This window comes from Meleagris gallopavo, chromosome 22 (genome assembly GCF_000146605.3).
Source record: "Meleagris gallopavo isolate NT-WF06-2002-E0010 breed Aviagen turkey brand Nicholas breeding stock chromosome 22, Turkey_5.1, whole genome shotgun sequence".
NCBI lineage: Eukaryota > Metazoa > Chordata > Aves > Galliformes > Phasianidae > Meleagris > Meleagris gallopavo.
The window spans coordinates 7,542,039-7,555,969 of record NC_015032.2 but is presented as its reverse complement, the minus strand read 5'-3'; the positions used below and the strand labels follow the sequence as shown (position 1 = coordinate 7,555,969).

Below are 13,931 nucleotides of genomic sequence, written 5' to 3'. Positions count from 1 at the left end.
GCCCGCCCCGCCCCGCGCGGTGCGCATGCGTAGCGCAGCGCCGCCGGCCGTTGGGAAAGCGCGGGAAGAGCGGGGCGCGCGTCCCTTCAGTGCGCTGTGAGGGGGATCCCCTCAGTCTGCGCCATAAGAAAAGCACCACCAACTTCGCTTTCAGATAACGTTTAACCTAAACAATTTCCAAGCATTCTGTATTACAAAACAGAAAATGGTTACAGTTAATGAAAGAAGTCAAAATGCTGGCATCACGTTGTTTCCACATCGATACATAAAAATGGACAACACATTAAATAAACATTTTTGTTATTAACAGTTAGAAATATTAACACCAAAATCATGTATAAATTAGGAAATAAATGTACAAACTATTTCCAAAGTGCTCTTTCAAATACATTATATACACAACATTCAAGAAGTTCTTAATGTAAGACATTTCAGGTTGGTGGGATGTTGCTGCTTCGTTCCAAGTGTTGTTCGTATTCTCTCCAAAGTATTTCAGCACTTTCAAAAGCCATGGAAAAGGCTGGCCAAGAGCAATATTGCACTCTGGCTACCTGTGGTATTAATATAGCGTAAAGAAAACAAACCTACTTCCTTTCCATTCCTTGATATTTGAGAGTACTTATTTGTATGAAAACACCAGCAGGAAAGATGCATGAAATGAGGACAGGCTGAAAACGCCTTCTGTTTTATCAGTAATGAAAGCATTAATGTTGCAAGGGCAGTGCTTGGACAACATCCCATAGCAAACTGTCCACTTAAAGACTTCTCTACAGGAATAGACAAACTGATGTGAGAGATCTTTTGTTTTACTGTGGTCTTGGTTTTTCAAAACACAAAGTGGTAGAACTCAAAATCCTGTAAGTATACCAGTTTAAACAAACAAAAATCCTACAGCAAAAGGTAAATTTACAGCATAAATTTCCAATTAATCTCCTATTAAAAACTGCTCATTGATTATAACCATCCTACTCTCACCACAGAGAAATCTGAATGTGTTATTTCATTTGTCAGTTACAGAAGCACTTCATAAGCGCTTTATTCAACACTCTATAGGGACATATAAAACTGAATGGAAGTGACTTCAGATGCTCATACTGGCTTTTACATACCTCTAGTTCATATTTCTAGATTCTCCCTCTATATGTATTCTCTCACCAGTTGATCCCATTAATAATTCCCCCTCTATATGCACAATATTGTTTCACAATCAAAGCTGAATTTGGTTGCTTTTCTGCCACAAAAAAAAAAACACAAAAAACCCCCACTTTATTTCTGAACTATTTCTGTTAAGCTAAAGAGAAAAAAATACTGTAAAGAAGCATAAATACAGTCAACAACAATAATAATAATAAAAAAGACAATATTTATGCTTATAATTCTTGCTGGAAAATTTCAGTAAGGGCTATGGGAGAATCAGAAATAAAGAAAGATGCCAGCCACCTGCCTGTGGAATTTGGCATGAAAATATATGTGCAAGTTATAAAATTTGGAGTAGCATATTTAAGACTGAAAGTTTGCCAGATGTTTTCTCAGCACCACATGAAGCAATACTGACATCTAGTAGGATGACACTGCAGATCTCTGAACTTCTTTCTGTTTTTCTTTCCATGACAGAAATACCTTCATTTACGTGGATATATAAAAGGTGCCACTAGAGATTAGCATTTCCTTGAATATAGGTTTTGATCATCTTTCTGTATCTTTTACAACAGAAATAATAGAGTTACGCAGATTATTGAATGATAAGACCTGGGTAGTTTGCCCAGTAGGTACTGCAGAAATTGCAGTTTTATTTTTATAGCATGGAACTGTCTTCATATAAGGAATGAAATCTTTCCCTTATGCTTAAGAAGTGAATGGATTTCAGGGGCTGGCAGGTAACCTGCAATGCATTTAGTTTTAAAAAGGTTGATAACCTACCATAGGACACTTTCCTGGACTGAGATATGACTGAATGGCTTCGTATTTAGTTAGAGTGCAGAATAACCTGGCATTTTGTCAGAATGGGGCACAACTGTGATCAAATGATCCTAAAGCTATTTAGAAACATCAAGAATTGGGGAAAAATTAAAAACTTCTGCGTTGTATCAACATACAGTACTATACACAGCACCAAATATCAAACCATTAAAGCATTGTCTTGTTACCAGTAGTGCACTGCTTCATATCCAGCATGAAATGAACACTGTTCACATACAGACGCTGCTTTGTGCTAAGGGGTAACCAACATATTACAATTAATCAAAACTGCCGGTACATCCAGTTCAAAAGATGGAAATACTATTGAAATGAATCTGACACAGGATCATATTCTTTTATTGCTGGTAATTTCCATATTGTCCCTAGGGGAAAAAAAGAGAGAGAGAGAGAAATATAAATGTTGGAGAATAATATATCAGAGATTTATAAACAGAGAGTTAATTTTCTGCTGGTTTATAAATTCTGAAAGATCCACTCAATATGTCTGCACCAAAATACCAGATAGATTTACGTGCAGAGCTAACAGCTAAATCTGCTTTTTTATAGCAGAAATTTAGACAATTTACCTGCTCGTAGCCATAAGGCCTCTGCTGCTGAGCGGATGGTCCTGTCTGAGAAGCTCTGTAACTCCCATATTGCTGCCCCTGTCCCTGTTGGTAGCTGGAATACTGTGAAGATGCTCCTTGTGCAGGACCTGAGGAGACATTTATTATATATATTTATTAATAGGAGTCCATTTGTTACAGGGAGTTCTTATGGTTAGCAAAATGTAAAGCGTGAGGGTAAGAAAGGTTAGCGAGTATATACTGCAAGGCAGTCCCTTGCCTTGAAACTAGTATTTAGAATATCCTTGTTTTCTCCAGCCCCTGTTTTTTGTAATGATTAACCTGAAATGGTTTCTTTCTTCCAGAGACCAAGGATGCCTGCAATTGACCAGTGAACAGTTCACACCTGGTTTGATGACAGTGAGGAACCTTGCTCTGGCAACCAGAAAGGTTCCAAAGCCCTGTGACAGTGTTAGCTGTATGTTCAAATCACTTCCACATTTTTTCTTTTCACCTTGTTTCCTCACCAAGGATTAAAACCTTTGCATGATGTTGCAAAGGAGTAGTGGTTCTCTGGATTGTTGATGGCAGTTTGGATTGTCTGAATTGTTTTTATGTCAGTTGCAAAACTATTAGATGTGTAGGAGGCATGAGAATCCATGCAGTGACCTTCTACCAACACCTCCCAGTCAACATGAGGCACGAGTACTTTATAACTTTCTCAAGTTATCAAGAAAGAAAGCAATGGGATGCTAACATAACAGTTTGGAATGCAGTGCTATGTTAATGGATGTTACTGCCCAATCTCTTTTCATGCTAAGCTGTTTGGCTAGTTGTAGTCTGTGCATGACCAAGGTTAATCAATAAAATAGTTTAGCATAGTTTAGGTGAGGAATGGAAGCATCAAGATTAAGTACTGCAAATACTTGACCAGTGGCAGCTTTACCATATCCTTGCTGTTGTCCTGGGTAACTTTGTTGATTCGGGTATTGCTGCTGGGAGTATGTTTGCTGTTGTGCAGCTCCCTGTTGGTATCCTGCCTGCTGCTGGCTGTACTGAGAATTTCCTAAAGTGGGAAAAATTGACACAGTGTGGTTATGCTTGTAGCAGATCTTCCTCTGTTCCATCTCTAGTGAGGAGCCTTGAGCTGGAGCTCATAGACAGGCACTCTTCTCGGAAACAGATGTTTGCATTTCACCAGTCATGATGAGTTTATTTCTCTAGTGACTTTTAGTTCTTTTGAATGGGAGGGAGTCGTTTATTTATACACATCATTAAACCAGTGAATAAGCAACCTGCTCCCCAAAGGGTTTTTTTCTGCTAAAGTGTTTCAGAAGAAAAAGGCAGAACCATAAAGAAAAGGGTGCCAGGGTAAACAGTTGGTTTCTCAAAAAGCCCTCCCAGTGTATTTTGATCCAGATAACGATGTTTATTCATACATCCCAGAAAGACAACACATTTAGTTGTTACTGATTTTTAAAAACAACTACAATGGAATTTCCATTCCTAACAAAACAGAGTGAAATTCTATCTTAGCTACACCTGAGGATAATTTTTTTTTAATGAACATGAGACTATGCAGAAGCTAGCAATGATCCCTCAAGGCTGCACTGCGTAACTACCTCACCATACAGGTACTGACATGCTGCATACACAGCATGATAATGGTGTTGGTATAGCAGTGGTATAATACCTAAATTTTGTCTCCTGGACACTTAAATAATAGCTAAGTAGCAGTTCAGTAATGTGTGCAGTGCAAGTCATACTTTACATTTCCATAAGCATGCTGTTTCCTTAGTATTTTAGGGGGCTAAAGGGTTACAAAGATTCCTGATATTTTCCTACCTCCTTCATAATAGTGTTGTGTAGAGTCATCAAATGACCTGTCGTAGCTCTGCTCAGTATAGGATGACTGCTGATAGGCATAATCACCATGTCCTGTAAGAAATTGCAAAGATTTAACAGATACATTGTTAATATAACTATATATATATGCTGTTGAATACATACATTACGAAGTTGCTTATGCATAAAAATGGGGCTAAGAGAAAATAACCCAACCTAAGACAGGAGGTTGAGTATGTAGCAAGGAAGTTACACCTACAGATAAATCACTAGCATATACTAATCCAAACTCGGCTTCATGCCCTTTATGAAGCAGTTTGATAGCAGTGTACACTAATATGTACGTGTCTGTATGCTGCTTCCAGGCAGAGGGATTAGGATGTTCTAACACTTAAAGTGGAAACAAATCCTAATGTGTTTGCCATGACTTTGGATGTGGCAGTCGTGCTGGTCTACACTGTATCAGCACTACAGTGACAACAGTACAGAGGAATTACCATCTGGATAATATTGCTGATTCATAGGTTCTGATGAGCCTTGTCCATGACTGTACTGTTCACTGTAATATTCCTCCTGACCCATGTACTGCTGTGAGGAACCTGCAAGCAAAGATGAGAGAGCACACTGAGCCCATGGACAACTGAATGATGTTTGTTCTTATCTTCTTTTTTTTTTTTTTAAGAGAACAGTATTTACATCTTGATAAGTAAACAGGCTATATATGTTGAGAGCAGTTTCAAAGATGTTTTGCTCACTGGGAAAAGGAAACAACTTTGTACTTTTAGAAAACAAAGCTAGTTGAAATTGAAATTATGCAACTGTCAGTAATAGAAGTCCTAAAACCACTCTCTTGTATGGCAATACCAAAAGTAATGGTGATGTAGATCTACTAATCTGAGATATTAGAAAGCACAGGAATGTATTCCATGCTCATGAACATAGTTAGAGTTAAATATATTTCAATTAGTGTATTAATTTGTTTCTTAGCAAAATTCAGTTTATATTAGAATCAGTCTAGCAGCTTTGTTACCTCTTAGAACTTTTTCCAGAGAGGTGTTAGAGCATGGTGGTATTCTTCTGGTGTTTTCCTTGCTTTGGCCTAATTTTTCCTATTAATTGCTGGCACACTCTATCTTGTTTGCAGAAATGAGTTCCTTGTTAATTGTGCCATTTTACGGCTGATCCAATACCATTCAAAAGAAATGAAAAGGTTTCCAGTTACTTCAGTGAGCTGTATATCAAATTGTTCATCTTTTCTTTTCTGTCTCTTTTAGACAGAATTATTTCTAAATACCTGAAATAGTTAAATAAACTTGAAAAGAGATTAAAGTTCTTCTGATTGTCATGGTACTTCCAGCATTTCAGATTTCCTTTCTTTCCATATGGGATTCCTAATGCATAAAAGTGACTTGGAAATCTTGTTGTCCTGCCTACCCCACAGGGTGATCTCATGGAACTACTACTACCACCAGCAGTAAGCTCATCACAGATCTCACCTTGCTGTGAAGCTCTGTAGGGCCCCATTGGTCGCTGACCCATCATGCTGTTGCCCTGGTTGCTCTGACTCATCATGGCAATGGAGGACTGCCCCTGGTAATGCTGGCTCCCTCCTTGTGCCGAGTTGTAATGTGACGTTGCTGCTTGCTGGTGCATCATGGAGACTGCAATGTACATGGAAAATCTGTTTTATAAAGGGATATGATGGTTCTCTCCCTAGTCTCTTTGGTAGCAAGTTAAAACGTTCAACTAAATTACTAAAATCCTGGTCATTCTATGAATTTTCCACAGGGGGAGATGTTTTCCTACTTTATACATTGAGCTCTTCTTCAGTGTAATCCAACAAGGACGCTATTACACGGTCAGTTCTTGCCATTTGTTTCAGTCACAAATTTGACAACACATCTAACTTTGATTTCTGCTAGTTGATTTAAAAAGAATGCAATCATTACTGCAGTAGGATTAAAGAAATAAAAACTGATATTTGTTCCCAGTTCTTTCTGACTCATTCATTGCTCTATTTGTTCTCTAATCAATTATTTTTTTCTAATCCCATCTCATTATATATCCAATGATTATACAGTTTAAATAAACTGACATCCTAGGATTGATTTGCCCCCTATATTTCTGAGAGAACTAACATTGGACAACCCATTCAATACTCAGCAGCAATCATTTTTACTGGTCAAGAGACAAATTCAGAGCTGTCTGCTAGTCTCTCTCAATGCCCTTCAAGCAGTGTTAAGTATCACAATAAAATCATAAAAATGTAGCAGTAATGTATAAATGATAAATGTGCAATACTCTGGCTGGCAGGCTCCTTCAGATAGGATAAAGGTGCTTTCCAATCCCTCCCACAGCTGTGAGATTTGCTGCCAGGGCCTATCAGAGAGGCTGCCACTCTTTTAACTGTTTTCCACCCCTTGTTGTTAACCGTGACAAGTCAACGTCAGTTAAAACAGGTCTGAAACTGTTCTGCAGCCGGACACATTCAGAGACATCCTAAAGCTTTTCTTCTTGCATGTCTGTCCCTGTTTACAGAAAATATTTACAGAACACATTCACGTGTGGTAAACCTCTGAGGTCACTGAAACGTCGAGTTGGCCCAGAAGGAGGAAGAGGGACTTTACCTGGATTAGACTGCATGTTGATGTTTGTTCGAGAGACATAATTGCCTATCGACCCCTGGCCTTGCATTGGCACATTCTGAGATGCAGGCACTGTATGGCTATAACCAGGCCCAGTTCCATGACTGCTGACACTCATACTCAGAGAGGTTGTGGGCATTGTGTTCTGGCCTGACTGCTGCATAGGCACGTGATTAGGACCTAGAAAAATTAAAGAGAGCAACAAGAAAATCTGTGCTATTATCAGCAATGTACACTGAACATTAAAGCCCTCACGGCCTTTCTAAAATACGGTAAGGCGAAACAAAACAAAAAAATCCTCAGTATTAAAATTCTCTGTTACTGACAGACAAAACTGCTTCCTGCAAAGTCAGAGCGGTGTTTCTCTTCCTGCCTGCCAAATCTAGCTGTAAGAATTGCAGGGAAAAATCAGCAGCTGTGGCCTATAACCAGTTCCTCACAGGCTTCCACATATCTTGCAGGCAGTGAAATTCGCAAATGCCAGCAGTGTCAGATACTTCAGAAAATACACAGACTCTGGAAATATCCCAGCCTTCTGAAATTCTTTCCTTCCTCCTGTCCTGCTGTTAACCCCATTCACACAGATGGTGACAATAGGAAGGCACAATGGTGGCTGATAAACTCTGCACATTGCTGCATTCATTCATTCATCTCCCCTCCAACCAACTGCACTTTGTGACTCAGGCTTAAAAAGCACTAGGGGGCCTCCCCTCAGAGGACCAAGAGGACAAGCTTGTCTTTCCCTTTCTGGAAGTTTGACTGAAACAGCCTCAGACTTTCTGAAGACATATTTTGCAAGTGGCCATCATAACCACTGGTTACAGTACGTGTGCAGTATCACTGTCCATAATTACTGGGCTGCTCCATCTCTGCCCTAGCACTGTGAGTATGTGAGTAGCATTCTGCTTACCTGCCAGTGTGCTGCTTTGTTTTTGTTTTTGTTTTTTGTTTTTTAATTCTGTTGTTATTGGATAACAAAAAATAAGGAAAATCTGGTCCTGATTTTTGTTATTAGTTGTTGTAAATAGTTTGAATGAGTTTTGGAAAGTTGTTTTCACTGTGTATTGATACTGTAGAAATTATGATAGCATGTATTGTTGCCTATCTAAATTCAGCTGTGTATTGTTGTCTATCAAATTAATTTAGGTAGAATGGAAGACAAGCAGGATCCCTAGAAGAGACAAAATTATATTGCAATGTCTAGATAATGATATTTCAATCTGGTTATTAAGCGTATCTACAGCCTCTGAAAAAATGTTTAATTCTCCTACTGCAAACCTCATTAACTACTCCTAATGATATTTCTAGTCATCAAAAGCAGAAGAGTTGCTGCTGATTATTATATTTTCCTCTCACGGAGAGAAGCAAGCAGCATTTCTAATAGCAAACAAACAGAGCTATTTCTACTGAAATCTGCAGAACCAGAGATACACATATTGCTACAGAGGTCCAGCTCTGTGTTTTGTGAGAGTTTTGGGTATCTTCTAAAGCTGATACTTGTTTTTGCACAAACACAAAACCATGTGGTGTTTGAATGGCATCTGCAGATACTGAGTGAAAGAAACTGGGCTCACAGTAAAGCTCACAGTAAATCTTGCCCTGTTAGCATGGGAAAACGTGAGACTCTGGGCTTTCTTTAAAGTCCTCCCCCCCAAAAAAAAAGTTTGGCTAATTCATGGTTGTAAGGGAAAATACGACAGCATGACCCAATGTATTTAAATAAAAATACTAGAACAATAAGGCAAATACAAAGCATTGAATCTCTTTCATACTCTTGTGAATCTAAGGGAGCTGAGTTTTTCTTTGAAAGGCCTCATTCATGATTTCTGAACAGTGAGGATTCCCAGTTGGACCCCATTCTGTCAGGAGGCAGCTGAGCTTCTCTTAGCTGATGTCTGAATCTACGAGTTCTGCCTGCAGGGCCATGGCATGAAGAATCAGCAACTTGTGGCTGTTGGATTATTTGAAATTTCAGTGGGTTGATTTTTAACCTGTCCCTACAGGCAGAATTATCATTAGTTATCATTAGTGACCTAGCGGCCACTGCTGGTAATTATCATATATTTAGGGTACTGCCTAGTGACTGTCCTGCAGAGATGATTCCTCTAAAGACTAGTGTGAGGACAATAAAGGATAAAAAGTACTAGTTTAATGTCTTCTTCCTTGTCCTCCCCTCTTTAACAATGCTGTACCTGTTCAGTACAGACTTTCATCTCCTTCAGATGAAAAATTTTCACAAGAACTGGAGCCCATACATTCATAATTGCTTGTGCATACTTATGCCTAACTTCCAAAAAAATGCTGTCCAATAATCACTGGCTGATGTTAAATAATTTCTCAGTCTCAAAGCCTATCTATACATGAGGGTTGGGTGCCGGATAGCTTAAGGTGCTAACTCAATTCTGGCTGGCACAGAGACAGCAGCAGGAGGGGCTGGCACCCAGGTGGGTGTCCCCAGGCCTGGGATGGGAGGCTTCTATTCTCACAGAGAGCAGCAGCACATGCCATCACTGCTGCTGTTACCTAGGCTACTCACAGCACACCAGGAGAGGCAGGCCAGTGCATTCTCAGTCACACCTTCCTTTTGAAGAGCAGCTCTGTCTTGAGACCAGCCTCCAGTGGAGCGATACTTTCTTAACAACCTGGCACTATGCAGGTGCAGAGCATTGGACAAAGAGTAAGCTGCTCCCAGCGCCCAGCTCAGGCTGTTAGCACTGGTTTGGGGGCACACGAGGTGAGTGTGCACCAGCACTGCCTGCCTACCTCTGTTCTGCAAGTGATGCCACTCAGCAGGACTGCCAGGCTGGCTCTTAGTGAGCATTACATTGCTGTAAAGAACTGGGAAGCAAAGGAAAATACAAAAAACCAGCAGCAATAACACTGAAAATGTAGATTCTGAGTAAAAAAAAACAACCAAACAAACAATGTTCAGATTGATTTAGTATAATACTTACACTAGTTAATAAATCTTTCAGAAAGGTGGCACAGATAAATTTCTCTCTACAGCTGGAAGTGTACAAAAGTAGGTACCTCCTCCATTTGTTCAAGAGGTCCTACCAGCCTGACCACAAATAGATTTCTAAAAACTCAGGAGTAATTTCACTGCTTGCATCTGCTCCTGAGTTCTCCTGCCAAGGTCTGTGATTTTACAGTCAGATACTTCTATTTATAGACATTGTTTTTCTCTCTCTCTCACTTTGGGAAAGACCCACATAAACAAGAGCTGACTAAATAACCATGAAGTACAAAATCAATAAATGATTATTAATATTATAGAGTATTAACACAAACTAAACAACAACAACAACAAAAAATCTCAGTTAGTTTCTTTTTAGTTGCAAGAACCAAAGAAACAGACAAATGTATATATTTGTCTTATCCATATAAAATGTCTGTGCAGACTCTTTGGCTGCATAGTACGATCCCTGAAAGCTTCTGTAGAGGACAAAGGCTGATGTAACACCATTTTGTTCTCCAAAAGAAATCTATCCTAGAAGAGCTTTGCAATCTAAAGGCTTGGTTGTGCAGTTAGTCATGCAAGCGATCCCATTTCACCCTGGCAGCCCCACCATCTTCAAGAGAAAAAGACAGCAATAGATCATTTTTCTAACTAGAGACTTGGAGGCATCTTGGTGATTCTCATTAGACATTTTTAAAACTGTTTTTGATTTCTCCTATAGAATTACTAAGCAGACTGGAGGCCTCGCAGAACCCAACATCATTACAGACTGTAGCCATTTTCTGATGATTTCAACTGTCCCAGAAATCCCCATCTGCCTGAAAGGTGAGTGAGGAGAGGTCTTTTACAGCTCTGTAAGTATTTTCTGCATTAATGATTTTGTTGCCAAGCAACAGCAAAGCAGCACAAAGGGGACCAAGGCTCACCATTGCTAATCTGACTCTGCATGAGGGAGGAAGGAGGAAGGCCCGTCCCGATTGCATCACTGAGATTGCTCTGTGAATGAAGAGACTGGTTGGATGCACTCTGAGTCATTCCTCCTGGGCCCAAGTTTATGTTTTGCGTTGGTGGCTGCAAACAACAAGGAGGAGAAGCAAATTTTTTGTTAGGTTTTATTTAGAAAAATAATCACCCTCAAATTAGACCAAGCATGACTAAAAACTGCCTCAAGTAAGTAAGTGCTTCCCTCGCTTTCTGAGCAAACCTTTTTTCATTTGACTAGGATGTGTGAATGACATTCAGCATGACACGGGGAAGCCAGCAGGCAGCACAGCAAAGGTCTCCAAGCTGTGCTTCTAACAGAGGCTGGCTTCTGTGCCTATTCCTTTGTACTTAGATACATTTCATTTGGACTGGACTGAAAGTAACTGCTGTGGTGAAATGCCTTCACAAACACTACACAGCTGAGTGTTGACAAACTGACCTTTGCCAAGCATAAAGCTATTGTGCATTTTGTGTTATGCTGGATACTTCTAAAATCAACCAGTTCAGCAATAACTCAATTTTTAAAAGCAAACTAATGCCCAAATACTAAACGAGATAAAATAGTGGCTTTTTTTTTTTTCCTGAGTAAAGAATACACTACGAATAAGCAAAGAATAATGAATCTGGAACAAATGGGTCCTGTTCAGATATGTAACACTGCATCACTTCCAGTATTTAGAAATTAGGCCACTGAGACAGATATTAACACAAATATCTGAAAGAATGTATTTTAAATGCAGTAGAAGTAGCTCTGCACTTGGTTGGTGGTCTACACAACCACTTAAAAAAAAAAAAGGTTTACTGACAGTGATCAGTATCTATACCAAAGCACATTTCCTTCTGCCATAGTAAATATATGTGGTGGTAGCATTGGTACTTACAGCAGGAAGCAAGGACTGCATATTCTGGTTAGAATCTGCTATTGTTGCCAAGTAAACGAGGTTTCTGTGCAAGATTTGTTGGTATCTACAGAATAAGGAGCAAAGCTTATTTGGAAAGGGTTAACAACATGGAAAATTCCAGTTTATTAAATTACATCAGCCCACTTTACATCTGTCAAAGCAAAGTTATCATACTGCCCTATAACTGTGCTGTTGTGCTTTTCAACAGTGTGTTCAACACCCATTTTACCAACAGGTAAACTCAGGGGAAGCAGGAGGTAAAGTACACGCTTCTTTGCAAGCACTTGGAGTGCACTGTGCAGCTGGGAGCTCAGGCTTTCTTTGAGAACTGACACTGGGTCAGCAGCTTTAACAATTAGCCACAGATTCTTCCTCTGTCTAATCAGGGTCCTATTCATAATGAAATTCCAAAACCCAAAACCTGTTTGCCCTGCCAACAAGCTGAGAAGAACAAGATTTTTTCAAGAGTGCTTTAACTGGAGTGTTTACTCAAGTAAGCACCACCTGAACCATTTCTGCTTCTTCACAGCTCTCGATGAACTGGAAAAGTTCATAAGGAAGAACAGGAGGGCATCCAAAAGCAAACTACAGATGTACCACAGTGGAAAGTGAAGAGTCAAACCTGGAGAGTTTGAGAAGAAGGCAAGAGAAAGTATTTTTTAGCATGATTTTTTCTTCTGATAAGGGGAAAATGTGTGGGAAGTAGTAAAACTGGCAAATATGAAGCCAAGGTTGTGAAATGAGTACAAAAAGCGTGGAACTTGGTCATCTCCTCCCAAATGCACACAAGTCCCATAGTATTGCCTTCTTTGCAGAAAGGTTAGGTGACCTTTACTGCTCAAAATCTTCAACAGCTTAATTTCCAAGCAGTAGGTGAATACATTAGCATGGTTCTCCAGAATTAATAATCTGTTAAAAATATTCTAAATACTAAATTCTCAAATACTTTGGGGAAAAAAATAACACCCTCTATCCCAAGAACAATATATAGTTTGTAATGCAAGCAAATCTAACAAATCAGTCCAAGCACTTTCTCACTGATCAGTGGACAGCACTGGTATGGTACAGCCCCTGAGAAAAAGGACTCCAAAAACACAGCCCGAAACTCATCATACTCACTGAGTACATTCTGCAGTTTTCCCCTTGCTCTGATAATCCATGATACATTGTATTAGGTGGTGATTTTCATCTAACATCTGCATAAAAGAAACACGATCACAACATGTGAGAATCGTATTAAAGACCTGAGTTTCTGTGATACTCCACATTTGCTCTCCGTAGCCACAGATGGCGTTCTGGGCACTTTGCTCTGGGATATGACCAAGTATCTACACATGACAGCACAGTCCTTGACCTTGAGATGCAGAGGGCCCCCGAGTTCTGATCTCTACCACCCACAAGAAAATGCAGTTCACTGTCCTAAAATTGCTGTTTGGTGAACATTTTAAAGCAGCGCCGTCACTGCTGTGTGGCCAAAAGCTCTGACTTCCAACACACCAGTTATCTTCCGGTGGTCCGTGCTGCTGGAATAACTAAAGCTTTGAAAGACTATTGACTTAATAAATAAAAACAGGCTGCTTTTATATTACATATACAAATAACAACACTCTTGTTTTTCAATGCCATTAGAATATTCAAAAAATCTGGCTTTAGTGGGAATTTGTAATGAGCCCAGCACGTGCCCTCTCTGACTGCTCCATTTCTTACACTGAACTGGAACGTCCATTCAGTCACTGTGCCTACAAGTCCCCTGCTCAGCACCGTGCTTTGCAAACAGCAAATCACTGCCAGCAGCCCACCAACACTGACAAACAGTCCTGAAGTCACACAGTAACAAATGCACCTGAGATAGGGAATGCTTTTACACATTGCTGGTAAAGAAATACCATTTCAAAGCTTCCATAAAGTTCATCAATATGAAAAAAAAGGAAAGTGTTTGAAAATCAAAATGAAGATATTTGGCTGTCCTCTGCTTATGGATACAGTCGTGTTTTTAAGTACAAATCTCTGAATTAGAAATTCTGCCCTACCCCCAGCCAACCTGGAGGTTAGAGGGAAAAAAAAAGCCACT

General features: G+C 39.7%; 2 protein-coding genes and 1 long non-coding RNA gene across 3 annotated transcripts in view; 2 read left to right on the top strand and 1 right to left on the bottom strand.

Moving 5' to 3' along the window:
- Window positions 1-34: 34 nt before the first annotated feature.
- Window positions 35-13,842, bottom strand: SS18L1 (SS18L1 subunit of BAF chromatin remodeling complex). Its single transcript, XM_010722431.3, has 10 exons — window positions 12,980-13,842; window positions 11,840-11,924; window positions 10,901-11,045; window positions 6,998-7,195; window positions 5,867-6,031; window positions 4,868-4,969; window positions 4,371-4,463; window positions 3,472-3,591; window positions 2,547-2,674; window positions 35-2,342 (listed from the first exon to the last, which is right to left on the bottom strand). Exons 1-10 carry the CDS (start codon window positions 13,126-13,128, stop codon window positions 2,316-2,318), a joined length of 1,212 nt encoding a protein of 403 aa, XP_010720733.1. The 5' UTR covers window positions 13,129-13,842; the 3' UTR covers window positions 35-2,315.
- Window positions 7,436-12,515, top strand: LOC109370768. The gene is made up of 3 exons (XR_002121172.2): window positions 7,436-7,897; window positions 10,696-10,799; window positions 12,390-12,515. It is a non-coding gene; the product is annotated as an uncharacterized LOC109370768 (long non-coding RNA).
- HRH3 (histamine receptor H3) overlaps window positions 13,716-13,931 on the top strand; it is a 5,589-nt gene continuing 5,373 nt past the window's right edge. Inside the window, exon 1 of the mRNA XM_010722498.3 lies at window positions 13,716-13,734. Within this exon, the coding sequence (XP_010720800.1) occupies window positions 13,716-13,734 (19 nt within the window). The remainder of the gene's footprint in view (window positions 13,735-13,931) is intronic.

What these genes read in the sequence shown, in the direction of transcription:
- SS18L1 (XM_010722431.3), bottom strand. Translation starts at nt 13,128, where the DNA reads ATGTGGAGTATCACAGAAACTCAGGTCTTTAATACGATTCTCACATGT. An exon ending in TGCAGTCCTTGCTTCCTGCT is followed by an intron (nt 11,046 to 11,839) that starts GTAAGTACCAAT and finishes TGTTGTTTGCAG; the next exon opens with CCACCAACGCAAAACATAAA. An exon ending in GGCCTTATGGCTACGAGCAG is followed by an intron (nt 2,343 to 2,546) that starts GTAAATTGTCTA and finishes TTTTTCCCCTAG; the next exon opens with GGACAATATGGAAATTACCA.